General features: G+C 39.3%; 2 protein-coding genes across 2 annotated transcripts; one reads left to right on the forward strand and one right to left on the reverse strand.

The window, feature by feature from the left end:
* Nucleotides 1-9,681: 9,681 nt before the first annotated feature.
* rasl11a (RAS-like, family 11, member A) lies at nt 9,682-13,725 on the reverse strand. Its single transcript, XM_017684677.2, has 4 exons — nt 13,090-13,725; nt 12,642-12,698; nt 11,973-12,055; nt 9,682-10,647 (listed from the first exon to the last, which is right to left on the reverse strand). The coding sequence occupies exons 1-4, from the start codon at nt 13,235-13,237 to the stop codon at nt 10,177-10,179; spliced, it is 759 nt and encodes a 252-aa protein (XP_017540166.1). The 5' UTR covers nt 13,238-13,725; the 3' UTR covers nt 9,682-10,176.
* A 663-nt stretch (nt 13,726-14,388) lies between these two features.
* Nucleotides 14,389-27,686, forward strand: usp12b (ubiquitin specific peptidase 12b). The gene is made up of 9 exons (XM_017684668.2): nt 14,389-14,548; nt 16,035-16,115; nt 16,513-16,726; nt 17,324-17,580; nt 19,060-19,136; nt 20,366-20,449; nt 20,642-20,839; nt 21,054-21,132; nt 23,794-27,686. Exons 1-9 carry the CDS (start codon nt 14,501-14,503, stop codon nt 23,893-23,895), a joined length of 1,140 nt encoding a protein of 379 aa, XP_017540157.1. The 5' UTR covers nt 14,389-14,500; the 3' UTR covers nt 23,896-27,686.
* Nucleotides 27,687-27,874: the final 188 nt, after the last annotated feature.

A 27,874-nucleotide genomic window follows, 5' to 3' on the forward strand; every position in this document is an offset into this window, starting at 1 on the left:
ACCCACAAATATCATCAGTAGACCTTATAAGGAAAAAAATGAAAAATAAAGGATATAAACCTTTCAGAGAAACTGTAGACACTCAAATCTGAACTGCAAAACTAATCAAAGAACTGAGGCAAAGTTGTAATTTGTACTTGCCATCCTTCTCCACTCTTTACTATTGTGTAATAGCAACCTATTAAGAGTGGTTGTTTAGTCTGGAAGTAACTACTCAGGGACATTGTGGGTAGAGAAAAATCTCTTCATAGAGAAGCAATGTCATTGTCTTTATAGGCCTTGTGGAATTTTACAGCTGTTCACAATGTGCTTCCTCCAAGAAGCTGTAAAATGGATGGCGTTTTATGGTGTGAAAGTGGCACTTTGTTTATTGCAAATGTAGCTGCCTGCGCTGCAAATCAGTTTCAGAATGCTGCTGGTGTTGTGAGTTCAGTGTTTGGATATGGAAGAGTGTGCAGATGATTCAGAAATGTTGATGAGGTGTGCAGGAGTTATAGTGTACCTGACAGTCAGCCTGATAAACAAAGACAGAGAGCAAGAAAGAGGGGGTGGAGAGAGTTATCCGTTGCCACAGTGTACAGTGTGTAACATGTAGAGAATTTAATTAATTCACAAAAATGTATTAAACAGCACATTTTAATGTTGAGAAGGTTGCAGTCTGGGGTTGTTTTTACACCAGTCCTTTCAGGGAGTGTATTTATCGCACTTTTGTAAAGAATAGATTCATCATGGAGGTGAAGGTAGATCACATTGTAGCGCTGAGGGTGGAGATTCCTGTCATTCTAGGCACTTTCGAAAGTTTCTCTCAAGTAGCTCTTATTTTTTCACCTACAGTTCATTTCACCCAAGTCTTTTTCGTATGACATGTCAATCTTACATTTAAGTCTATATTCCTTTAGTTAAATAATGCAAAAAGTCTTTATAAAGACTGGCATGTGCACATGTATTCCTGAAAGAGTGATTATTAATTTCAGTACTAATTAACGATTATGTTATTAAGAGTATAATTAACTCAACTATAGAAAACTAATCACTATTCAGTTAATGGTTAACACTAATGAAAGTTAAAACTGTAACTAAAGTTTCACTTTATAAAATCTCTGTTAAAAGTGCATTCTGGCCTTAAACCAGCATTTAATATGTTTTTTGTCATGTTATGTAATATTGCAGTATTTACAATTTTGTATCCTTGTATCTCACGGCATTACATTGTTACACGACATTACACTAATTTACTGGATACAATTTGTCCAGTAATGTTCTGTTTATTTACAGAACCTATACTACAGAACATATATGTATTATACAATTACAGTACTTTACTGTATTGGTAGATGCAGTCATTTACTTTATTTGTACATTTTTTCTTTGCACTTCTGTATTTCTGATGTGCATCTGTAGCTGAGGACCCTGAATTTTGCTACATTATGTAGGCCAAGATGTAAAGCCATGGGCAAACCAAACAAATCTGTCTAGCTGTCTTCTTGTAGTGAATACTTTTATGAGTATTCTTGTATAGCTGAGAGAATAATCATGCTATTTTCACAAGAGGGTAGGATTGTTTATCAGTCACACTGTGAACTGAGCATCACAGTAGTCAGTGCACTTACACCAGCCATTAACACAAAAGTATCAGTAACCCAATATCCATTTACTTCAACATTAGAGGATGAACTGCATTAGAAAACATAGTTTGAATACCAAAACATGTACATTTCTTTAAAACATTCTTTGAACAAAACTGAAAGGAATGCTGGGATGCTCCACCCCCATCACTACAACATTGACACTCATTATTGTTATGCTTTGCGAACAACAGATAATTACTAACATCTAACATTTTTACGTCTTTGACAATAAACTTGACCTGTTTTTTTCCCTGAATGCATCATTCTTTACAGCAGTCTGCTGTTTTTAAGGAATACAGTAAATTACTGTACAACCATTGGGAATTCCCCAAAAACGTCTGAATTAGCCAGTGATGGAGAAAAAAACTTCATCATTTCAAACGGCCCACTCTCATCCCTCATGTATCCAACCCAAAGCATAGTTCCTCCTACCTTCAAGATGTTCATGTGAAGACGGTTTTCCTAGTCCTTAAACAGGAAAATCCCACTCTCGAAACTACTGTAGCACCACTGTAGAGTGTGAGCGGGCAGGTTTGCTGTAGATCAGGGGTCAATAATAGACAGACCGTGATCTGAGTCCGAACCCAGATGCTGTTCTACGCGGACCTGGACCTATACCCGATAAACTATGGAGAATTATTTAATTTCAATAGCTTTTCTAGCCTTTACATTACCACTTTAGCGGCCCAGGAGACTTACAGACCAATCGCATAAGTTGTAAATATCACACGTGGCACTTCTCAGCCAATCACATCTGTGCATTATGATGAGCACCAAGACTGGTGTGACACACACACACAGGGCAGGGACAAGGCGAGAAACAGCAGTCAGAGAAGAAAGTGAATCAGAGGGAAGTTATTTCACATGGCGTGAAATCTCTAAAAAGAGAAAACTAACAATAAATATTGTTGTACTTTATTTGATTTGACATTCAGTTGTTGACTGTATAAGATGTTGATATAACTACTAGGCTTCTTCAGTAAACAGTAAGACGTTATGATGTTTCAGATCTTTGCTTGAGGAAATTGAATTTACTGACTTACTGAATTTTAATTAAATACCCCTGCTGTAGACAATTAAAAGTGAACTAAGTTTAATTTCACTTGCTGTGATTAAGACAAAGATAATCATCTCTCTTCAACTTCTAGAGTGTCTGTGTCTCAGCAGATTTCCATTTATTTCCAGTATGATCAAACTCAGATGTTGAGAGTGAAAGTGGCACAGGTGGAGAGTGTTTGGATATAGAAGAGTGTGTAGATGATTCAGAACTGTTGATGAGGTGAACAGGAGTTATAGTGTATCTGACAGTCAGCCTGATAAACAAGAGAAGTTCTGCATGCTTCATCAACAATTTTTTAGGATGCACAATGTGGCCAGTGTGGAGGCCTAATGTGCAGCATATACTCTATTCTAAATCATATACAAAAGGCTTTAGGCTTAATATAAATGTCAATATTTCAGGGTTCTGAAACACAGAGATGTTTAAATAATGAATGACTGAATGAGGAAAGGGACTTAAAGGGAATGTTTTTCAGCTATTTTTTTTATTCTTCTTTACTGTTGAAATACAACTTGATTGAGAGAGACACAGAGAGAGAGAGAGAGAGAGAGAGAGGATTTTAAGGTTCTGAAATAGAGTGCGGTTACTTTGGCAGGACTTTATGGTCTTTTGAAGCGAATTCACCGCATTACATCACAAACATCCTGGCGCTTACTTGAAATCAGTTCTCGGAATCAAAACAGCTATTAATCAAGTGTCAGAACAACAGAACACAAAGGGGACCAGGTCAGCAAATAACAGCAACATCATCCCCATTATCACTCTTTAAAATGAGGGTATAAGCATTCTAAATCGCTGGGGAGTTGTTTTTGGAGGACGGTTTTAGTTCGACTTGTGATAGTTTGATGTAGTCGGTACCACCAAAGTCAAGCTGAGGAACTCTAAACACTTGCAGGCTGTCCCTAAAATATAGCGAGCTACTAAAGACCTAGACTTTATTGTCTTTCCAAATACTGAATTAAAAGCAGAGTGGAAAAGATTAGTATAGGCATGACTGTCCATTTGTGCTTGACTGTGTATCTATGTACAGGCATATTTCTCCCTATGCTACTAGATAGATTTTTTTCCTGGTTCTGTCTGTTGTATTTAAGACAAGGTTAGAGTTGCTTTCGAATCAAATGCAAAGACCCGGAACATGTGTTGAAATAGAGAATGTAGAGAATAGACCTTTAGACCAGAAACGGTATGCGTCACAGATTGTTAAAATGAAATAAACTCAAGCAGGCTAATTGATGTTGTTCTAGCAAAGCACCATCATAGCTGTCAGTCAGCTGCCCATGCCGGGGGGATTCTGCACGCATCATAAATCCAGTACAAATCTGTCCACATTCCGCAGGCCTGCTCGTATAACACCCTGAGTTGAGGGCAAGCAGGACGTGAAAGGTTTCTCTGCAAAAAATTAGATACAGCTGGGGTAGAAAGGCACACATTAGCCATGGAGGCATGTCACCACAATCATTTAGCAGACTCCATATGCTAAAAGTAAACTGTTTACATTTTTGAATGTTCAAAGTCAACCTGAAACCAAACTGATCTTTTTTAAAAGACAACATACTTGTTTTTCTGTATTCTTTGATTGAAGTATACTGACCTTTTCCCATCTATAAACATCTTGAGTTTTGATTAGATCACTGTGAACCAGGGAAAAATAGTGTTGTTACCCAAAATATCATGTTTCATCTCTGACCACTCTCAAGCTCTAAGACACTCACTGATACCAGAGATCTTTGCTAATGCTGTGTTTCACACAGAAAAAAGGTCACAGTGCAGAGGGAACATGGTTTGATATATTTAAAGGTTAACACAAGTTTCCCTTTACCCCAGGTAAATATGTTTGCTCCTTTACTTTTCCACTGAAACGACAAGGCCAATGTAGCTGACATGGAAAGAAAGCTCTTACAGCCTGAAGAGGCATCATGCAGACTGCATTAGAAGTCTGTCTGGGCATGGAATTAAAGCCAGAACCCAGCCTGTCCCTGTAACTTTGAGAAAAAACCTACTGCTGCTACTTGCAAAGTTTCATTCAGGAGTGATTGCACTCCTTTCATTCACCCAATCCTTAAACTCTAGAGCTCTTCTGAAAGCAACAACAACAAAAGAGAGAGAAAGAGAGAGAGGGCAAAAAGGAGAAATTCACATCTTTATTCCATCAAACAACATAACTACTACATAAAAAATCATTTGAAAATAAACTAAAGCCTGACCTGAGCCCAATGCTGTATTCAAAATCAGCCTGAAATTGAGCACTGTCCGGTTCAGCCTAACCTCTAAACTACATGCATGAATCCCCACACACTTGTGTTAATCCATGTCAAGTTGTTATGTAACCTCACACAGACAGTACTATATATTATATATATATATATATATATATATATATATTATCTATAAAAATGGACATACAGAAAAAATTCAGGTTTCTGATATTAGTGCCATAATTTTGCCAATTTTTATAAATATTCATAGAAGCAGACTCCAGACACCTAACGTCTTAGCTAACTGACTACATGTGGAGTAAAAGGAAAATTATGCAATTATTTTTTTTTGCCTATAACAGCTGTAATAAGGTTCTAGGTCTTGGTAAGAGGCCAGAAACCACATGATGTCCGTCACTGTGGAATCAGGTTTTTCTCTTGCCTGATATTCCCCCTCAAATCGTGTATCTAACCCTCCTGTTTTTTTTTTTCTGTTTTCTTCCACTCTACTCTCTTCCTTCCTTGACCCAAGTCTTCTCTCTTTCCCTCTCCTACTCTCTCCCTCCTTCCCGCTGCCTCATCCGTTGGGAGTCATGTTTCTGGTTGAGTTTCCTGAGCCTGTGATAACACAGTGAGGTCAGCGGGAGAGAACATGTCCTGTAACTATTTCACCTCACAGCTGTTTTTCACAAACTGTTCTGAGTGTTTCAGTCTCCCTAACCAGCTTTCTCATGTAAAACATGTTTTCACAAATGGAGACAAACACCATTTCACACTCCCACTTCATGAGGCGATAACCTCAAGTCTAAGTATGCGCCTCAGTATGTGTGTCTTGGTAGCGATTGCTAGTAGGCTATAGCAGCGCTCAGGAAGGCACTCATTACAATAGTGCCAGGAGGCCTCATTCATTTTGTGTTGGATTATACTACTTCATTAATCAAGAACTGTGAGGAACGAACAATTCAGATGTCTTGGTCTCTAGTTGGGTCTTCAGATACCAAATGTTCAATCAGCCAAGAAACACCTGGTCTCCAAGTTTGCTTAGATTTGCACAGGACTGAACTGTATGACTACACAGCTAATGCATAATGGAAACTAATAACTAAGGATGCACATTAATATTTGAATGAAATTGGTATCTGAAGATAATTCTTTAAAATATTATTGCCATCAGACATGTAAACATCTGATTGACATTTCAAACTGGTATTTGATGTCAAATCTATTGTACTGTGATATTGTGCTAAAATGTCAGTTTTTTTTTATTTTATTTTACTGCATTTCAAACCAAATAAATATTACATTTCTCCATGATGCTAACATGATTTTTAGATTATACAAATGTTTATTAGAATGCATTGGCAGATATGTTCATTAATTATTTTGGATATTGGCATTGGCCCACAATTCCCATATCCATGCATCCTATCTATCCTACCTACAACCACCAACTACTGTTGTGCAAACTGCATCCCTAAATCATCGCACAGTTGCCTCAAAACCCGTTGACATGCTGTTATCTATAAAATGTATTAAAAAATAAAGCTAAAGAACCAAACCATGCAGTATCATAATCACATAAGAACATCTGTTTGACATTAGTTAGAAACATTGAGCTTTGAGGTGTGGTAGTTCAGATATGCAGTGTGCACAGTGGTTACTGGTGGGGTATTAGCCTTTATAACCTTTTTAGCTACATTAGCTTTGTAGCTCTAGTGCAAAACTAAAGAAGTAAATGCCAAACATGTCTTGTTTCATCAGCAAAATTATGCTAAGATGAAAATTAAAATTTGATATTTCACCAAACTGCTGCTTTACTTATCTAGCCTAGACAGTAGAAGTTCAAAAAAATGTGCATCTATTTCTTGACCTGGAAGGGTGTGGTTAGGTAAGCACACAACACATTTAATTAAACCCAGCAAGGCACATATTTAGAGAAATCTTCACTGTCTGGCTGTGATAACAGTAGAACACAGATGAAAAGTGAGTCTCATTTGGTGCCAACCGCCAAATAAACACACTGTGCATGTACCAGCAATTGGACTGGATTCACTGAATTTACTACTGTGAGAAACAAAAGGGGACCCAAACTCTGATTTCTTTTAAGTGCTGGGATCAACTTAAATGATCCATATCCTGAATTTTCCTGGTATTTACTGAGGTCCGCTTATGATGATTGAACATGTTTATGTTCCAACAACAGTCAAAATAAATTTTTACATGACCATTTTTCAACCTGTCTTTCTCTATTAGAACATAGGAGGCTAGAACGCGCGTTACTGTGCCAGTATACATGTAAATGACCTCTGTTCTGATTGGTTGCCCTGTTTTATGTTTGAGCTGAAACAATCCTCATAACTTTATTATGAATGGGCGGAGGTAAATTGCTATAGGCTGAAAAGGCCGATGTATATAACTGTAGTACTTTTCATAAAAACAATGGATCCAAAGCAGGATGTTTTTGCAGGTTAATTTCCATATATGGACTACATACATAGGATGAGGAGTAAATGATACATTTTAAAACTTAACCTAACAAGGTTGACACATTACATCATTCTTCCGGGAGGTGGGTCCTTAAAAAAAAGTACAAAAATGATGTTTGCTCCACTGCTGTGTAAATAGTTCCTACGGTCACATTTATGCATAATAATTGTGTTTTATTCTGAATACAAAAATAATGAAATACATTCGAAACCTGATGAAAGAATCAGAATCTACTACTTCAACTCAGTTAATTCAGTTAATCATCAGTTAGCTGAAGCAGGTGTGTCAGAGCAAGAAACACATTCAATTGCAGTGCAGTGACCCATCAAGACCTGAGGTGGTGGACACTAATTATGTGCATTCCACATCAACACACACAGCATGCAAAACTCCACAGAAGATAAAGAACACCGCTGAGAGATTCACGCATGCTTTTCTCCACCTGAGTGCTGGAAGACAGTCTTTAGAGATCTCTATAAGTAATTTAAATTTGCATGTGTTACAGTGTGTTGGAGAGAAACCCACAAAAGCAGGGAAAGCTTAAGCATTTTGATAGCTTTCAAATGTGGTTTTAATTATGGGCAACTCTATAGCCCTGACAGTGAAACAGTGAGGCCTGGCAACTGTTCTGCTTCATATGGAAAAAGGATTACAAATATGCCTGTGCTAAACATTTATCTGTTCAAAGATCTGATTTTCAGATTTTGGTGTTGTCTGTCTCTTTGAGAGTACTAAAAACCGCTAATGTCAGCACAGGAAAAGGGTCTTTAAGTGGGTGGAGAAGAATGTCTGTGTGTGTGCATGCGTGTGTGTGCATGCGTGTGTGTGTGTGTGTGTGAGTGCATTTTCAAACATGCTAAAATAATAAGAAAACAAAAAGCTGAAATTTAAAATTTTAAGAACCAGTTAAGAAAGTAGAAATAAAAGAAAAATGATTAGAGATATCAGACTCTCGCTTTCTGATCCTGTCTGCTTTTCCTCCAGTCAGGAATGAGGAGGAGAAATGTCACAGATCAAAGGGGAAAGATTAAGGGTCAATGACCATTTGCACTGAATGACCGACAGGGCAGTTGATGCTTTCCTGGCTTTGCTCGAGAGGAATGTAGCCCTATCTACCACAAGTATGGAGAGGCATGGAAAGAGAATGAGTAAATAAACACTGCTTCCACCCTCTGCTGTGCCTTACCAATCCCTGACACAGCGTAAGCAGGTCATAGGCCATGAGAACCACCAGTCATTGGCCTCTTCCTCTCCCCCTCCCAGTAGATTATATTTAAATATATTAAAAAAAAAAAACATTCCCCCAGACAGGAATTCTCAGGAACATTCTAGAATAACATTTCTGGATAGCTAACCATAATTGCTGTAATTCATAGGGAGTTATTGTATATACACCGTCCCATGTTTGTTTGTTCTCTTTTAAGGCGAAGGTGTGCTCTAGGATGTATTACCTAAGTTTTGCAGTGCAACATTTACCATAATACAGTTGTATTCAAATGTCTGAGCACCCCTGGTCAAATTACATGTCTTGTTGATTTTCTAAGTCAAACCAAGTTATCACATCCTCTACAGAGAACAGACTTAAATGCGTAATTACTGTGTACTGTATTTAACATATTGGAAATAATAAAATGTGGCCAGTGCAAAAGTTATGGCTCAGTTTATATATATTTTGTTTCCTCTCAATATGTTAAACTCTAGAAATTGTGTTTTTTTCCTAGAAAAAGTGTTCACACTTTCGCATACAACTGTATAAGATCTGCATAAGAGATGTTATCCTTACTTTACCACAAAATCATGACAAACATCCATACAGGGGTTAGCGATATGGAAAAATACTGTATATCAGGATCTTAAAGAAATGTACGATACAAAATACACATCACAATACAGACAAAATAGGCTAGAAGTGTCACATTTAAAAGCTATCAAAACCTATGACTACATTGATTATTTGCATCATTTCAAATGCTGCACTACACTAAACACCGCACTAAATACTTAACATACAACACATTTACTGTGAACATTTAGCACAATAACCATAAAATATCACCATATTGCCCACCCCTACATCCATGTCCTGCTCATATAACCAAAGGATATGACAAACTACTAATTTCACCTCTACTTCAAATAACTTCATCCAACATTATCACTATAACAGTGATAAACATAAACATTCAAATAAGTCAATAAATTAGCAGCTGGAATCGTCAAACCAGGCATTAGGGCTGCACTTATATTTTCTGTGTAAACCATTATCATCAGAATACTGGTCTTTGCAAAATTGAAATAAACATGCAAATTATCACACTAACCAACAAAATGTTTTTTTTATTTTTATTTTATTCTGTGAGTATTCCAAACAATATCAGATAAGCCAGACAACTGGTTTGATGAATCAAGGCATTTGCGTGATCCAACAAACAAGCAATAAAAAAAAAGTTCACTAAAGTTAATATGTAGTATTTCAATACGCCATTTTGTGCAGGCCTGCATTATTCTTATTAATTATGAAAAATAGCATTATTTATAACATTGTTACAAACAATGCTTTTAATCCCATTATGTGGCCAGGGAAAGGATGTCTTGGATGTCCTGAAAGTTAGCAACACATTCCAAACAGTACATGTATGCCACTACTGCAATGTACCACTATTAGTAAAATGATCCAACTTTGACTTTTTGACTCCTCAGTCAAAAACTGTACAGACGATGGCAGTAATATCTGAACAGGCCTCTGAATCAGCTCCCTGATGCAGTCCTTGGCTTTTCTTCACCTTAATCACCATCTTCATCTTCATCAGAGCGCAGTAGCTGACTTCACTTTAGAAGACAGCACTTGCCGGAACCTTCTTTTCAGCTCCTGCATGTTAGGGCTCTTAGGTCGAGCGAGGTGTAGTCCTCCTCTCCTCTTCTCCCCATTCCCTCCTCCCAGTGCACGACTCACCTCCTGGCATAAGTGCAGAAAAGCTGCGTGCACGCCCTCATGGTTTTCCCGGGCTGAAGCCTCAAAGTAAGGTCCCCCGAGTTCAGCGGCCAGCGCCTCACCCTCATGGGCCGGCACCTGCCTCGCCCGCAGCAGGTCACTCTTGTTTCCCACCAGAATGATGGGGATGTTTCCGCTGGGGTGGATGCGGCGCACATGTTGATACAGAGGCTGGATGGTTCTATAGCTGTGAAGGTCAGTGATAGAGAAGACTAGGACGTAGCCATCGGCCCAGTAAATGGAGCGGTTGATCTGCTCTTGGCAGTACAGACCCTCTGCATCATCCTGGGTCAGGCAGAATCAGAATCATAATGAGACACATTTTGTATTCGCCAGATGTAAAATTTACAACAGTGTTCTTGGTGGGAACTTCAGCATAAATTCATATAGGCCATTTCATGCCACCTCACTATTAGTTCAAAATGACTTCATAACAAAAAATCTAGAGGCCTTTTAGGTCCTATACATTCTGAAAGTAATAAAGCACATAGCACAAATCATAATATTTCACTTTAAATAAACTATGTTTGTTGATAAATTCCCAAAACAGGTAATCTATTGGAAGGTGTGCTGTGGGGTGCAGTGGATATATTGTATTAGGTGCGTTTATGATATGTGCATTATAAGTGCATGCAGTTGTACTGCGGGCCCCTGGTCACTGTTTAATTGATCTTCTAGGTGAAAATAAGTTAATATGTCTTCTACAGAGAACAAACTTATGCACCGTCATTGTGCATTTGCTAAATTTAACATATTGGGAAAACATAAAATAACATTTATTTAAAATAACACAATGTTGCTTGTGCAAAGATTATGGCACATTTTATTCTTTCCTAATTTATTAAACTCAACAAAAAATAGAAAGCATGCTTGAAAGAAAGAAAGAAAGAAAGAAAGAAAGAAAGAAAGAAAGAAAGAAAGAAAGAAAGAAAGAAAGAAAGAAAGCATGTATGAGAAAGACTCTGATACTACGCTGTAGTGGATAAACAAACCCTGTTTTCCTCATTTGAGAAGATCAGATTTTCAGCTTGATTGCCAGTTTAACATTGTATTTGTGTAACAGCTCTACACCCAAACTTAGCAAGGCAAAAACACAGAACATATGCCAAGACAAGCAAAACAAAATGAGCTAACGGTAAAGACATTAACTGCTGGAGCCATAAGAAGCCATGTCCAATGTCAAGAGTGACATGTTGTGCAACCAGAGTGCCATTCCTTATGTCTGTTTCCTGGCTATAGATTAACCCTGGTACTGAACAATCAAGCATTATCAGCAGGGAATAACTATTAAGAGGGTCTCTTTGACCAGGAAAGGCTTAATCCGTGTCTGGAAAATGAGCCCCTGCAGTTCAAACCCTCTCTGTGCTACTTTACCTCCTCTCAGTTTAATGAGCTTATGACTGAACACACCCTCTTTATCTCCACTCCTGCATTCTTGGTTTGAAGTCCAAAAGTTTGAATCAAGATTCTCCAAAGTCCAAAAGAGGCCTGCTGAGGTCCCAGTGGTAATGCCTGAGTGATCTACCCAGCACTTAGAGAACTCACTTTAGATGGACACAGAGACAGAAAAGGAAATGGAATTAAGGGTTTGTGATGTGGGGCTGAAATACCTGCAGTGATACACAGGGAGTGTCTTGCACTTGTAAGGAAACCTGCTCTCCATCTAGATTGATCTTCCTTGAGTACAAGGCCCCTGTGGAAAGTACCAAGCAGACTCTAATGCTGGGTGGTATTGATAAAATCCGGTATCATAATATTTTCCAAGTATATCACAACATGACGGTAGAGATGATATTCAGTCTATTTGCTTTAGTACAGTTAATGAACCCACGCTACTCTCTGCTAAAAAATGGCTTATGAATTTGACATTGATTTGCTTGGACCGATTTGTTCTCTTAATATGACAATGGAGCTACATTTCTTTTCCAGAAGAAAAAAAAACAAAAACAAATTTAGCATTTTTATCGGGTTTTGTCTACTGATAACACTAAAGCTAAAAATCAGTATTGCTGTGTGACACCAATACACCAACATATCGTCCACCACTAGCTTACCCACACGTTAGCACGGTTTATGTGTGTTATTGTGAGTGGGTTGAATTTGGCTCATTATCCGCCCGTTTCCTATTCGAATTTTCCATTCCACCTTAAATAGCGCAGCGGTTACACTCGGGCACCGCCGCCAGAATGTACTTCTGCAACATTTAAGGTGGAACGGAAAACTCGAATTGGAATCCATCAATTTCGTGTCCCATTTACCCCAATGAGAGTGAAAATTACCTGTGTTCGCTTCATAATCTCCAATGAATCTCTTGGTCAGGAATCTTACAATCAAGGCTGGAAATGTTAATCAAAGGCAGTTAGTTTTTCATGTTAATCACCATCAAAATCAACCAGAAAAGCCACAGAGCACATGCAGCACTACTGGATTCAGACAAGGCATCTGTATGTCGCCCCCAGGCGAACACTGCACATACCTGCCTGACATTCCAGACCCTCCAGTTTTCATTCCAGACCACATCTGCATTACTTTACACTTATGTTTAGTATGTGGGACGCACTGCATACCCAGGTGTTTCTAACACAAAGCTAAGAGAGAAATCTGGATCCACAATCCACTGATGAGATCTCACTATTGCGTAATGTGAAAACTTCCACAGCCTGTGGAATTTCGTGGATTTCTCTTGGCTTTGCTTCAAATATCATAACAAAAAAACTTCATTACTACCTGTTTTGCCGACGTTACTCGCTCCGAGAACGACTATTTTGACGTTTTTATTAGGTACACAGTCTAGAACAGGGTACTCTGGTATTGGGACTAGCAGAAAGTTGCTAGAGCCACTGCTCATTGTTCCCGGCTGGTCGATAAGGCGCATTGAGGAAAGCTGCGGAGTGAACTGCTCTGAGTCTGTCAGTTTCCCTCCAGCGCTGCGACGCTTTCCTCTCCGTCTCCGCTTGACTTCTCTCTACGTCTCGCTCATCACGCGCGAGCCGTCTGGTCGATGCTTATGTCCGCTTGAAACCACATCTTGCCAAACTCCTTTGGATCAAGAACCATGTCCCCTAAACTAACGCACTCCCGTGCCGAGGCTGGCCGTCCGCTGGTGCTCCTCGTGACACCTTCTGTCCGTGGATTTCTCCAAAGAAACGCACACAGATGTGGAGTAAATAGTCCGGATAACCGAGAGGACAGGTCAGGCCAGGCTACGACAGGACCGGATATAGGCTGAGAGGGGAGGACACCACCGGCTACTCTGAGCGAGAGCAAAGACGGGCAACTCAGCAGAGTCCTGCTCCGACTCCTGTTCCTGCTCCGGCATGCCGAGGGGCGGAGGACATGCCACTCCAAAGCTCAGCCTAATACTAGACCAAAGCATCCAGATTTTGTGAGCAAGCTAAACTTGGCAAAATGTGCTTTTAATGAGTCTTTATTAGTGCTGCGCATTGGCCCAACTTCCTATTGGATGAAGGCTCTTTAATATCACATATAAAATATATTATTGTTAATATTATTATTATTATTATTATTATTGTTATTATTATTTGGTAAGTAGACAATGTGAGATTTTTGTGTTATCAATAGGTAACATGATTAAAACAAGTTCTAAAATAAACAAGACGATAAATGTGTACGCCCACATGGGTTAATATTTATTCAATTACACCGTGTAATTCATTTTAAGTAAAAAAATATATTTTCCCGAAGTAGCCACGAGGGTGAGAGCGTCTTCCGAGCTGGTCCGAAAAAAGCCGAGTCTGAGAAAGTGGCCTATGAGATGCTGCGTATATTGCGTCGATATCGAAACGGAACAAGTGACACTGCGTTAGGTTTCTTAATCCACCCGTTTTGAGGCCAGTCCCGCCTCCTCGGGGATTAGCTTCCAGCAATCTGCACTATCATTGGCTAGTACCTCACGCTCACGCGCCCCTGACCCGTCGCTGAGCACAAACGACTAGCCAATTGTAACACAGCAAGGCGGGTCTCGTCAGAATACGGGTGCGATTAAAAATAACGCAGTGACACTCCCTCATTTGGTTTCCAGCCGCTGGACGGGCGAAAGGCTTCCCCGGAACTTCAGCCGCTTTAACGGCTGTCATCGTTTTTAAATTGGGGTTTGGTCCAATATGGCGGCAGACGGATGGAAATACTGATGACAGTCCGAAAGATCGCCTCGATTTGTACGATGGTGAGTCTGGTCGGCCCGTCCTCTGCACCTCTGTGTACCCGCGGAGCGCCGCTGCTGAAGCTGAAGCGGCGCTGCTGTCCGGTCTACTGCGCTGGCTAGCAGGCAGGCAGCTAGCAGGCGAAGGACCGTGTCATGTAAGAGTAGCGGAAAGTTTACAAACCAGCAAGTCCGAAACTTATTAGTGACACAGAGTGAGAAGTAATAAAATGGATATAAACTGTAATGTCTTTACTATATTTCATTAGTCTTTTCGAAGGTTAAATAAAGATAACTACAGCAAATGCTTAGCAAGCTAGTTAGCAACTAAGCTAAGCTAGCTAAGCTGTTAGCTTTGCTGTACACAGTCTGTGTCCAGGGCGGCTCCAGGACAGACTCTCTGAGGAGCTAGCTGTTTTCAAGCCCGTAGCTGTTTGACAGGTTCTAGAAAGGCTGTACGAGCAAATAAATCCGTTTCTCAAAGGGTCAAACTGACAGGAGTATGTAGGTTAACTTACGTGTAGCTAGCTTTTAAGAAGGCGACTCCTGGTGCTCTGTTTGTTTTGCTAGCTAGGTTAACTTTGCTGAAGTGTGCAACTTCCACTCATCCAAAAGCACGAGTTATCTAAGAGCTTGGGGCAGACCGTAGTCGACAGTAAGTATGTATGTCATGGGCAGGGAAGTTAAAGAGACAGCTAGCTAACTAACAACTCTGCAAGGCTAGCTTGCTAGGTGAGCTTATCCGGTGGGTGTACCAGTGCAGTCTGTGCACACCGCCATGGTTGTTTTGGTGTTCTGTTTTGAATGGTCCACAGCCAGCCTGTGGCGTTTTCTGTGATGTGCCGAATCACAGTGGGTAGCCCTTTGGCGTTGTTGGTGTCAAAAACAATCGTGTTTACTCTTAACTGAGTTGACAGATTCTCTTTCCACATGTTTACATACTGGCTAACATATTTGTCGGTGCATGCTCATGCTAACAAAAGGTCATTCTGACATCTGCCAGTCTTTAAGAAAAGAGTTTCATCCAGCAGATTAACTTGTTCGAGTTAACCAGTTCCTTTGCTTTAACCCATTCCTGAGTCACAATCTCTTCCACAGCCGGCCTATACAATGTCACATGGACCATATTATTTTTGAAAACAAACAGGCTGTGCTTAGGTTGCGCAGAATTCAGAGCTTTTACTCAGTGGCCGTGTACTCCAGCCACTATTTCTGACATACAGGAATGAATGTTAAATAATGCTTCAGTGATACATAAACCCACCGGACTAATGAAGTACTGATTGGTGGTGTTTCTCAAAGTTAGAAGATAAGATAATATAATCCTTTATTAGTTCCACCACAGGGGATATTTACTGAAATGTATGTTAACATCCAGTGAAAGTCAAGCCTCCCATCTCACCACACAAACAGGGTGTTCCTGGTATGCTTAAAAAGACTCCCTGTTTTGGAATTCACTCAGGGCAGTCACAAGAAAGCCCAAGGTAACTTTCATGAATGTCTTTTACAGGGCGCCAATGCCTCTGCCTTGGAGAAGGAGATTGGACCGGAACAGTTCCCCGTAAATGAACACTACTTTGGGCTGGTCAATGTAAGTGAAGTCCTTTGTGCATCATTTCAGTAGCTGGGCTTTGCTAAATATACTACAGAAATATGCAAATCAGGTGTTGGTGTGTGACATCAGGCCGACATCAGGCCGTATGAGTCACTTCCAGGGGGGAAAAAAAAACTGACCTTTAAAACATGTTTTTGCCCACACCCTTAGAAGCTTATCTTGTCTGAGATAAGCACGTTTCAGAGCCACCTGCTCTAAAAACGAAGACGGGTTAGAATTAGTCTTTACTTCCTGAAAGGAAATACCACTCTATAATCAGAGCCATGACCTTACATGTAGGCAACAGGTTTTTATCAGACACTGTGATGTATATCGCTCCTTCGTCTCCTTTATTTATCCCGTTTTCTTCCTCCTGAATCTTCTCCCTTTTCAGTTCGGCAACACCTGCTATTGTAACTCAGTGCTGCAGGCCCTGTACTTTTGCCGGCCCTTCAGAGAAAAAGTGCTGGCTTATAAGGTCCAGCCACGGCGCAAAGAGAGCCTCCTGACCTGTCTAGCAGACCTCTTTAACAGCATTGCCACGCAAAAGAAGAAGGTGGGAGTCATTCCCCCTAAGAAGTTCATCTCGCGGCTGAGGAAGGAAAATGGTAAGACCAAAGTCTCAGCATAGGGAGGGAAGCTGAATGGGTTAAGAAGGTAGAGATAAAGAAATTGAAGAGACCAATACTTTTCAAGTATATCACAGTAATTTTATAATATTTAATTTTGCATGAACTCTTTAGTCTGTTTTCTTCTCTTAAATCACAAGGGAACTTTGTGTAGTGTATTTCTACCACTGTGATAGCTGGCACACCACTATTTTATAGAATAGACTGTTATCACTAATATTATACTCATTATTCAGCAATGCTACTTAATCAACAGTCAGTGTTGTAATGGGTTTAGGGCCTAAACCTAAACTTTAGGCCATGTAATGACCAGCGCTAGTTAAACTACTTAAACTTTTGGCTTATTATTAAGCACCCGCTATGAAACTTAGAGGGTAGTATGTGAATGAAGGATGGTTTAAGGGGTTAAATGCTTGTATAAATCATTTTGGTAAGTACACCATCCATTCAGCCACGATATACTTGAAGTTGAAGTGGTGGAGGGGTGGGGCAAAGTAGATTTAAAACTGGTAATGGACTTAAAGCTTATCGGGTCCATTAGTCTGCATCTCCTCTATTTCCTCTTTCCTCTGTTAGAGCTGTTTGACAATTACATGCAGCAAGACGCACATGAGTTTCTCAACTACCTGCTCAACACAATCGCGGACCTGCTGCAGGAGGAGAAGAGCCAGGAGCGGCAGCAGAATGGCAAGCTGGTGCAGAACGGAGGAGGAGGAGGCAGCGGGAGCAGCACAGGGGACGCGGAATCAGATGAGAAGACTCAGCAGACCTGGGTGCACGAGATTTTCCAGGGCACGCTGACCAATGAGACACGCTGCCTCAACTGTGAAGCGGTGAGCTGGAGAGATGGAACACACTGGGAAAGGGAATCATGTGTTTCTAATGAGACATGTAGATGGTGGAAAATGTGGCAAATGGGTGTGGAAGAAATCAGGCGGAAGCTGTCCTCATTGCTAAGCAAGTTTCAGCTTTGACTCATTTAGAGTGAACATATGAGACTAGCTCTTTGGTTTGGATGTGTAGTGGTGGGCAGTATGATGATACTGATGATTGTTATTGTGATAAATAGCAGTGTGTCCCACACATAGACTGTGCTTGGGTGTGCCACCTATAAATACTGACAATGGCAAGTGTATTTTGTCCCATTTTAGCAATTTCCAATGGCCGTTTTTGTCTCATTTTAATACGTTCTAAAATATTTTAAATTGGTACATATTAACAAGGGCAAATGTCATGTAAAATGAGACTCAATGTCAGCTTCTTGTATTTCTTATTTGAAAACCTGGTTAAGTAAAAAGAATACAGAGATGAGTATGGATATCTGTATATATTTTAGAACCTCCTCAACACATCCCTTCCAATATAATGTTCCCCTCAGGTGTCTTTCAGACCTGTAGGAAACTCTGGAAAACATGCTTCTGCGAGAATGTTGTAGATAATCATCAGTACTTAAATAGCACAAACCAATTGCAAGTTTCATTAAATAGAGAACATAATTAGACTTGTTTAAGTTTTGAGCATATAACTTCATTTTGGTAGTTTTTGATAGCAATGTTTTGTAATTGTGGCACTACTAAAGCACAATGTCAGAATATTGTGATATGTATTTTGTGTCTGAAAAAAGTTTCATGAAATGCTATTTTTTGTCATATTGCCCACCCTGTTCTGATAAGTCTTATCACAATATGTTTGACAGTGCACGTTAGTTGCCCTTTGCCTCCTGAAGCATTTCAAGGGCAGCAAAAATCCGTTGCTTAGAATATATTTACTAATTTAGGAAGGATTATACTGTGTACTGTATTTGCATAAAGCATTGGAATATGTTTTAATAGTTCATAAAGCATTGGAATATGTTTTAATAGTTAATGTTTAAAACACTAATGTAGTTTCAAAAGTGAGGATATAGTTACCCTGTTGCTTGGGGCTACATCTGAGATCAGTTTGTGTACACTCCTGTGAAAAGGTATTGTACTGCAAGCATTTTTGCACTGTTACTGTTATTGGTGATTTTTGAGTGATTTATCAATGGTATGTTTATGAAAACAAAGATGCATAAAATACATTTTTCTTAACCTTCTTATCTTGTTTTGGCATGAAATGTGGAACGTTTTCTGTGAGGTTAAGGTCTGCTGCATTCTACAGTCTATAATTAAATGCAGTAATTGTTGTAGGCATGCAACAGTTTCTCATAAGAGTGTATCTGATTATCTTACACCGTAGTGTAAGCACATATGGACAGAAACGTGTAAGTAGAGTTTTATCTTTAAAAGGTGCAATATGATGATGACAGTTACTCTATCCTTCACTCCCAGGTGAGCAGTAAAGACGAGGACTTTTTAGACCTCTCAGTGGATGTGGAGCAGAACACCTCCATTACACACTGTCTCAGGTAAAGTCATATGTCTGGCATGCAAAGACAAACCTCTTGTCACACACTGTTTCCTATCTAAGATACACTACTATTCAATAGTTTGGAATCACTGTATTCAGCAATAACTTTGCTTTTTACAGAAGTACTTGAAAACTAAGAATAAAAATGTGTACATTTGAGATGCTTTCAGAATGATGAACAGAGAGACATGACCCTAAAATGACGGAAAAACCTTCAAGAATGAAGTTATAATAAAATTAACCAAAATTCATAATATTTCAAATGTCGAAATCAAATCTTGAGGCAGAAAACTCGACAAAATTAGTGAACATTATATAATTAATTGTTAATTATAATTATTAAATAATTATAGAATATACAATTTTATTAATTTCTTCTTCACAGAATTTTGTCGTATTAATAAAACATCCAAAAATAATCTTCCACACGGCACATGCATATTGCTATGCTGCCATAACATATACAGAATGTATCTTGGCAGCATAATGCTCCCAAATGTGTGTATATTTTCTGGGTTAATGGTGCCTTTGCAGATTATCAAGTTACCCACTAGTAAACCTGTATACCATGACAAACCTTATCTTTTTGTAACTTTATACTGTCAACATTCCGGATGGTCCTTTTTTTTCTTTCTTTGGTATGGAGAACACAGCGTCCATTTTTTCATAAACATAAAATCTTGGTTGTCAGACCACTAAACATGTTTCCATTATGAATCAGTCCACTTTATGTGGTGTTCTAAGCACTGTGGGCGTATGGCTTTTGCTTTGCATAGAGCATTTTCATCTTGCATTTGTGTATGCACTGAAGAATGGTTTTCATTAACCACAACTTGTTTTCCCAATCCCATGAATTGATGTCCATCACAGAAGCATTTGTTTGTTTTTAATGCATTGCCATCAGAGGTCATTCAGTTGTGGAATCTGTTGAAGATATTCTGCACTGTAGAGGGTGAAATACCCAAAATTCTTCAAATCGCTAATTAAGCAATATTATTCTGGCTGATGGATTTTTTTGTTAAAGTGGCAAGCCTCGATTCATGCTTGCTAAAGGACTAAGCCTTTCCTGAATTAATTCCTAAGCATGATTGTCACCTGTTTGTTTTTGTTGTCTTTTTTTTTTTTAATATACATTTGACAGCATTCTTTGTCTTAAATGACCTCTGTTCATCCCTGACATTTGTGTTATGTGTATAACTGTTTTTGTTTTTTTTTCTCTATGTACAGGGGCTTCAGTAACACAGAGACCTTATGTAGTGAATACAAGTACTACTGTGAGCAGTGTCGGAGCAAGCAGGAGGCACAGAAAAGGTACGGCAGTCCTTTTCTGTCTGTAGACAGCAAAGTCTGACACAGATGAAGTCTTCTTAACTCTGCAGTACCTTACAGCTGTTTCCAGGGCAACCATTCAAATCTCATTTGGTTTACAGGTGTTCTGCCTCATGCTTCACCACTAATCAAATAACCAATTTAATGGTCCTGTCATGCTGTCTTTCTCTTTAGGATGCGGGTGAAGAAATTACCCATGATCCTCGCCCTGCACCTAAAGCGCTTTAAGTACATGGACCAGCTGCATCGCTACACCAAGCTGTCCTACCGTGTGGTCTTCCCTCTGGAGCTGAGGCTCTTTAACACCTCTGGAGATGCCACCAACCCTGACCGCATGTATGACCTCGTGGCTGTGGTAGTGCACTGTGGGAGGTAGGGATCCAAGCACTACATCCACCAGGACATCATTTTCTCTTACACTGATGAATGTTATTCCTAAAATGAAAGTTTTATTAATTTGTTGTTTTGCCTGCAAGAAAGTATAAATAAAGGTTTAGTGGTCTATGCATGCTGATTCTTACATATTTACATATATGTTGATCTGACTGCATGACTGAAATCTGCTTATGTCCACTTTCCCTTCCAGTGGTCCAAATCGTGGCCATTACATCACTATAGTGAAGAGTCACGGCTTCTGGCTACTGTTTGATGATGACATTGTAGAGGTAAGACAGAATGCCTGTACTTTCACTCTCTCACTCTGTTTCTGCTTTCTCTAATTATACTTTATACTCAGAATTGAGAAGAGGAAGTGGATGTTTAGCATACATTGGAAAAAATGGACGTGATGTTGCCTGTTCAGCACATTTAGCCAGTGAACTGTGTAAACTTTATTCAGTTGCGGAAATTCTGCCCCTATCACTTTCGGTGTAACAGCTAACAGAGCCAAAGAGAATGCACTTGTGTAACTGTTCCTACAAGGCGGTCAGATTTGAACAGTGGAATAATTTCAGTATACTATGGTAAGGAATGTCTGGTTTCTGTTTTGCACTGATCTAGGCTTCTGTCTTATTGACCTAAATACTTTTAATCACTGTGAATAATGTGGAATTCAGGAATGAAGGATTTTTGACACATATGATGTTTTTTAGTCTGGTCAAGCAGGATGGAAAAAATGTGTACTGTGATAGAAGTGCGCATCTTGTGAACCATTGAGAAGGTCATTGGTACCAAAACAAGTGTCATGATTTGATGTCTTTTGTTCGTGTTGTCCTTTCAATTGCCAAAATGGACGTGATGACTGTAAAACCTAGTAGATTGTTAGTAAAGGTGTGAAAAACAAGTGGAGCTGGACCTGAACCACAATTGTCATTATGTTTTGTTTGTGATTACGTCATATTAATTAAGGTCTAGGTCTGGTTTTTATTTTTTATTTATTTTATTTATCTCAGGAAGCCAGATAGCCACCCAACCCTAATATTTTCAAGGTGGTGACCCCTAGGCTCTGCATTTCTTTTTCACTCATGAATATTTTTCTTGCTCTAACCCTGGATATTGTGGAAACAACATCTCTTCACTGGGTTGTTGTGACCATTATGCACATTAATTGTTTAGTCTCGCATTTTAGAAAACCCACTGGCCTAACAGCAAACAGAACAAACAACAGATTGAGTCAGGATATCCTACGGCAAACAATGCTTAATGTACCAGGCTGTTTTGTCTGGGAAAGAATCTAAATAGTTTAGTATAAGTCTGATTTGTACCCTACTTTGTAGGGTGTCTTATAATATACAATATAATATGAACATGTGCACTAGTGGGCACCAGAAAGAACAGAAACAAAAAATGTTTTGTAATATTTTGAAGGTTGTATAAATGTTAGTGTCGTTAGATCAGTATTTCCAACTGATCCTCAAAGTGCTCCATTTTACTGTTGACTTAGTTCTGGTTCAGGTCGAGTATTGTTTGGATCTCAACCCACTCTCAAGTACTGCCAGATAGCAAATTAGCATTTGCTTGATTCATAGCTTGTGGCTTCTGTGACCCTCTTGTCAGCTACACTTTTCCATGAACCCATGAACCTTTTTACATGCATCTTAACACAGATATGTTTATGTGCATCTTTAAATAACACCGATACATTCATTTGTATCTTCTCATATCACACATGTTCATGTGCATCTTCTTAGAAGTGTAATTCAGCCTTATATTCTAGCATAAGAAAAGCTAAAGCTCAGGAACAGTTTTTTGGAGTAGTGAGGTTCCTTTAAGTCCTGGCTTCTGCTATGTCAGAATATGCATTAGGGAAAAGCACAGATAAGATTTTCCACTACGGAGCATCTTCCCAGCAGCACATCTGGTCAGGAAAAGAGAGGCAGAGCTGGCTGGGAATGAAGTTTCCACAGTGTAAGTGTTCATACCGCTAGTCTACTGGGATTCCTGCAGGTCTCCTTGATTTCATTTAGGCCTAGTCTCATAGTGGCAGACATCCGAGCGTGGCTCAGACTATTCTTTTACTCATCTAACCTCCCACAAACATGCTTCTACTCATTCACTTCCTTTCAGGCTACTAATGGTGTGTTATTTGAACAGTTCTCGTGAACCCTTAAGTTCAAGAATTTTTAAGTTTACCACATACATGTGGTGAAGTTGTGGTCACTTCTAACCTGAACTGGCCAGGACATTTGTCGTACCATGTGAACATAGTAAAACAAACGGGCAAACAACATACCAATGGTAAAAACAGCAACCACACTTTATTATATCATTATGTTTGCAAATATGGACTTTTAGCTGGTGATTAATTGCCAAATAATGGAATACTTGCACTTAACAGTTGAATTGTCTTTTGTTCATTATATGCTTAACATGGCCTGATTGGCTGCTAAGCTGTCTTGCTTTTTTGCTGTCAATACTTAGCAATTGATGACAGTTTTCAATTGATGACAGACACAGCTCAAATAAATAAACATTTCCCATTGCTCCCCTCTCATGGTGTTATAGCAATAATCATAACAAGACTTCATATAACCTTTGGGCTCATCATGTGTCTCAAAAATGTGTTTTTTGCATTTTTTATTTATTTATATGTATTTGCCTCAGCCTAACTGATCAACGTGCACCCAATTCACAATCTGTTTGTTGTAATGTAAACATATTTATAAACAAATATTGTAATCATTCTATTATGTATTAACAGGGACAGGCCCAATTGTAATATTACTCATATGAGTTAGCCATGCAATCCCTGTCTATGAGCAGCCATTAAAAAAAATGTCATTGGTTTTGTGAACTCTTTGCCAGTCTAAGTCAGAAATGATTAAATCAGATTTTTTGTTTGAGTAACATGATCAAATGGAAAATGAAACCTCTCTCTTTCTTTGCAGAAAATAGATGCCCAGGCAATAGAGGAGTTCTATGGGCTGACATCTGACATTTCCAAAAACTCAGAGTCAGGGTACATCCTCTTCTACCAGTCCAGAGACTGAGCCAATGGGAGTGAGAGAATGTGGCTTTATGAAAGTCAGGGTTAGGGAGAAGGAGGGCTTGAGCTACATAGGCATGCTCTGCCCCCCCCACTTCAGACCCTCTCAGTCGAGTCCCCGAGTCATCCAGGTCTATCAGCGAGGCTTTGCACCAGAGCATCAAGCAGACAGGAGCAGTTGATGCCAGAGCGACCTGGACACGGCACAACCATCTCCAAACAGAAGCAATGGCAGTCTGGAGGCTATCCATCGCCACACTTCCCTGCTTTGTGTTGTTGAGTTCCATGCACGCATCCTCCATCAGTCACAGCCGAGGAGTCGCAGAGAACCTCGGACGACATAAAGATGGAAAACACAGTCACTTATTTTAACAAGTTGACCTGCTTGAGATAGGAGTTGCAGGGAGGGCTGATGTTATGGGATTCATTTTTGCTGCATGACACTTTGAATTAAGTTGTGTCATGGCAGAGTGACCTACTGTAAAAGGTGAGATTTTTGGCACAGCATCATGATTGATGAAGAGATTCCACACCTGTACATGTCTGGTGATCAGTGTAAAACGAATTCTGTTTGCTTAGCAATCAGCCAGCTATTTATGATTGCCTGATGTTTCTAGAATAGGTCCTTTAGTTATCATATTAAATGTGGCAATAATACAGTGCATTTCTGCTCCATCTCAGCAAATGGGTTTGGCTGGTTTTAATTAGTAATGTGGACATGGTTTTAGTTTTTTGTTTTCTTTGAGTAGGCACAAGTGATCATTCACAGAAATGCTCTTTTGGAAGGACGCCTCTGGGCTGGCAGTGAGTGAAGTGACATCTGCTTGGTGAAGCAGAGAGGATTTGGGGTACTGGTGTGTTGCCTGTGTGGCAGTTTCATTGTAAATGAGGCTGGGTTGGCTTTTTGGGATTCTGGTGGAGTATTAAAATGAATGTAAAGCATTCTGATGTTTTGAAGGGTGCAGTGTGCAAGTGCAGTGCTTCACTCGCATCATGGAGCGCACAGTTCAGGGAGCACACACTATGGCCTGTTATGTGCACTCTGTAGACTGTAATGAGAAATTTAGATATAGCAATGTCAGCCATAACTCACAGACGTCTGTTTTGCAGCATTTATGCACACGGTGTTGGATATAGTGGCATTGCTAAATTATTGATGTTATTGCTAATTGAATTTAATTTGATTCAATTTAAATTGAATTTTTTTTTCAGTTAATAGAAGGTTCGTTTTACAACAAGACTTCATTTATGGTTTTGAATGAGTAGCAACTTATGTTTTCTTCTTGTCTTTACATTCGGTGTCTGTTTTTTTAGTGATGCAGTAGCATAATGGAAGGGGAAGAGAAGTGAAGCACAGCATTGTGGGCCATTTGCTTTCGCATGGTCAGGAGCCTGTTCACAAAAATCTAGTTGTTCTGAACTTTCAGCTCAACTGCACAACAGAGGATTGACGTACTTTATGGCTCATTAGAACAGCTCAATGATGCCCTTAAACTGGCCATGTTCAAATTTCACAAATTCACTGTAGCACAAAGAACATCATCATCATGTGAACTATTTTTCTAAAATCATCGCAGCCATTCATGCTCACCTTGAATTGCAGTTATCATAGGTAGAAATCAGTGTAGCGTAGATTCATATGGGAAACATGACATAATCGATGTTCCTCATTGTTTTCTTGGAGGGAGTCCAAGACAGTGATCCGTTGGCTGTAGCATCACTGGTGAACATGCCCGCTCTCTGGTAGAGTGAGGGTGTTCACACTCTGCTGCCTCACTGCTGCTAAAGAAACTCCACAGGAACATAATGGTCTTGAGTTCTTGAATTCTTGAGGTCTTGAATTCTTCCACAAAATAAGAAAGGCACAAATGTCCTAATGGACAGCCTGATGTCATACTTGTGCATAAGGTTTCAGTGTACTTTATTGGTCCCTGGATGCTTATCCAGACCTCTTCTTTCTGCATTAAAATGAGCTCATCTTGTGTTTCCACCTAAATGTGGCCACCGGAAGGACTTGAATGAATGCATTTGTTTCTCCTTGTGCAGTTCCTCATGTAAATTGCACATGTTGGTTTTATTTGACTCCTTTCTTCTTGAATACACATGTGAGGATTCTAAAATGACGTTGCTGCATTAAACTTCACAAGTTCTGTAAAACAACTTGTGCATGGTAATACAGCCGTTATAAACCTGGTGTAAAGGTTATAAATGGGTAGCAGCCATTGCAGACATACTGATTCAGTGTTAAATGGGAATTACACCAGTTTTTCTAAATATGTGCATAACTCAATTGTTAAGATGTAAACAAAGTGATTCAGAGTGGTTTGATGTGAAGTGCTGTGTTGTAGATAAACTTACAGCCTCAGATTGCATTACAGTTCATAGTGACAGGAACCAGGGATGTCTACAATGCAAATACAGCCATTTTTATAATCCAGACTCACCAGTAAACCTAGATATCTTTTGATTTTTATACTTAATGTTGATATTGGTAAAATGTTAGAAAGTCCAACAAAGAAGTGACTATTTTGCTTTAGAAGAACCTGCTTTTAACTCTCTGCTATAAATATGTTTTGTTTGATAGTTTCGAAAGGCCAAAACCGCTCAAAACTATCATAAAATAATGTCCCAGACACCATGCAGCGTATTGTATCGCGTATACTTTGATGTTGCTTTTAGAGGTTTTAAACTCTTCATACGTCTGGTTCCTATTGCCACCACTGTGAAAAAATTCTGACTCTAAGTTTCTCTAGAAAGAGCATTTCACATCAAATCACTGATGACTTTGTTTACATCTTACTTATTCAATTCTGCATAAAATTCCAAGAATCAGTGTAATTCCCCTTTAAGACAACCTAGTTTTGATGTGTACCAGTGTAAGGAATGTGCAGCTAAAACAGGACATATGGTGTGATGCCGTGTTTATAACATGTTATACTTCTTTTATAACAGTCTGAAATGGAACGGTCGTTATCATCGTTGTAAAACTGCTAGTGTGCATTAACTGGACATATTATGTTTTAGATTTGACTAGTAAGCAGATGAAGGAAAGGAGGGAGAGGGTGCTGAAAGTCTGTTTTTTCATTGTACTTCATAATTTATGTAAGATTCTAACTTATTTTTTCCATAGATGTTAATGTGTGTGTGTGTGTGTGTATATGTATGTATATGTATATATATATATATATATATGTACATACATAATCACACACACACAATATATTTGCTAATTGGTCATTCATTCAGGCATGCCACTGGTGTGGTGGGATTTTATTTGGGCAAATTGTGGCTACAGAATTGTGTGATTGGGTAATGGGGTTTGGTTTTTTGCTCAGTGTAGTGAGAAAGATGTGCACAGTTGGAGCCAAGCAGGCTAAGAGAATGCAGTAGCACTCAGCCTCTTCAGATATGCAGTAGGCTACATCACAAGGGTCATTTCTAGTCATTGACACACATTTATGCACTGATCATAATGCTTTAAATTAAATTTAGCATTAGCAAGCTAGCTTGCTACTGCAAACGTTAAGTGCAATGCTGCCTAAAGTTATCTCATGCTAACATTGAGTACCACAGTGTGCGAAGCTATGTGATTTTGTAATCTCACTCCCCTCAACCACTGCCTGTTGCGCACAGTGGCAACATTTGATTCAATACTGGTTTAAAAAAAAAGTGCACTTTTGACAAACAATGTACAGATTGTAAAAAAGAGGGCTTGGGATGAAGTGTATGGAAAGAATGAAAGATGGGACTGGTCCAACCTGTCTCCAATAAAAAGAAAAACAAAAAAGATATCAACTGCTTTGTGGTCTGTGTGTTTCTTTGTCAGGAGGACAGCAGCAGTGAGGTCTGCTTATGATTAGTTCTTCTAAATGGTCCATTAGCGATCTTCGTTGCTTTGGGTACGTTTGCAATAGGTCAATATTAAGTGTCCTTAAAGGGATATTCCCCCATTTTTACATATCACATTGTATGTCCTTTTCACC

The sequence above is a fragment of the Pygocentrus nattereri genome, chromosome 2, assembly GCF_015220715.1.
Source record: "Pygocentrus nattereri isolate fPygNat1 chromosome 2, fPygNat1.pri, whole genome shotgun sequence".
Lineage (NCBI taxonomy): Eukaryota > Metazoa > Chordata > Actinopteri > Characiformes > Serrasalmidae > Pygocentrus > Pygocentrus nattereri.

Coding starts and splice junctions, on each gene's coding strand:
- rasl11a (XM_017684677.2), bottom strand. CDS start 13,237: ATGCGCCTTATCGACCAGCCGGGAACAATGAGCAGTGGCTCTAGCAAC. Junction 12,056..12,641: donor AGATTATGAAGCGAACACAG/GTAATTTTCACT, acceptor TACTTTCCACAG/GGGCCTTGTACTCAAGGAAG. Junction 10,648..11,972: donor CTCCCTGTGTATCACTGCAG/GTATTTCAGCCC, acceptor TGCCTGACCCAG/GATGATGCAGAGGGTCTGTA.
- usp12b (XM_017684668.2), top strand. CDS start 14,501: ATGGAAATACTGATGACAGTCCGAAAGATCGCCTCGATTTGTACGATG. Junction 16,727..17,323: donor GCGGCTGAGGAAGGAAAATG/GTAAGACCAAAG, acceptor TTCCTCTGTTAG/AGCTGTTTGACAATTACATG. Junction 21,133..23,793: donor TTGATGATGACATTGTAGAG/GTAAGACAGAAT, acceptor CTTTCTTTGCAG/AAAATAGATGCCCAGGCAAT.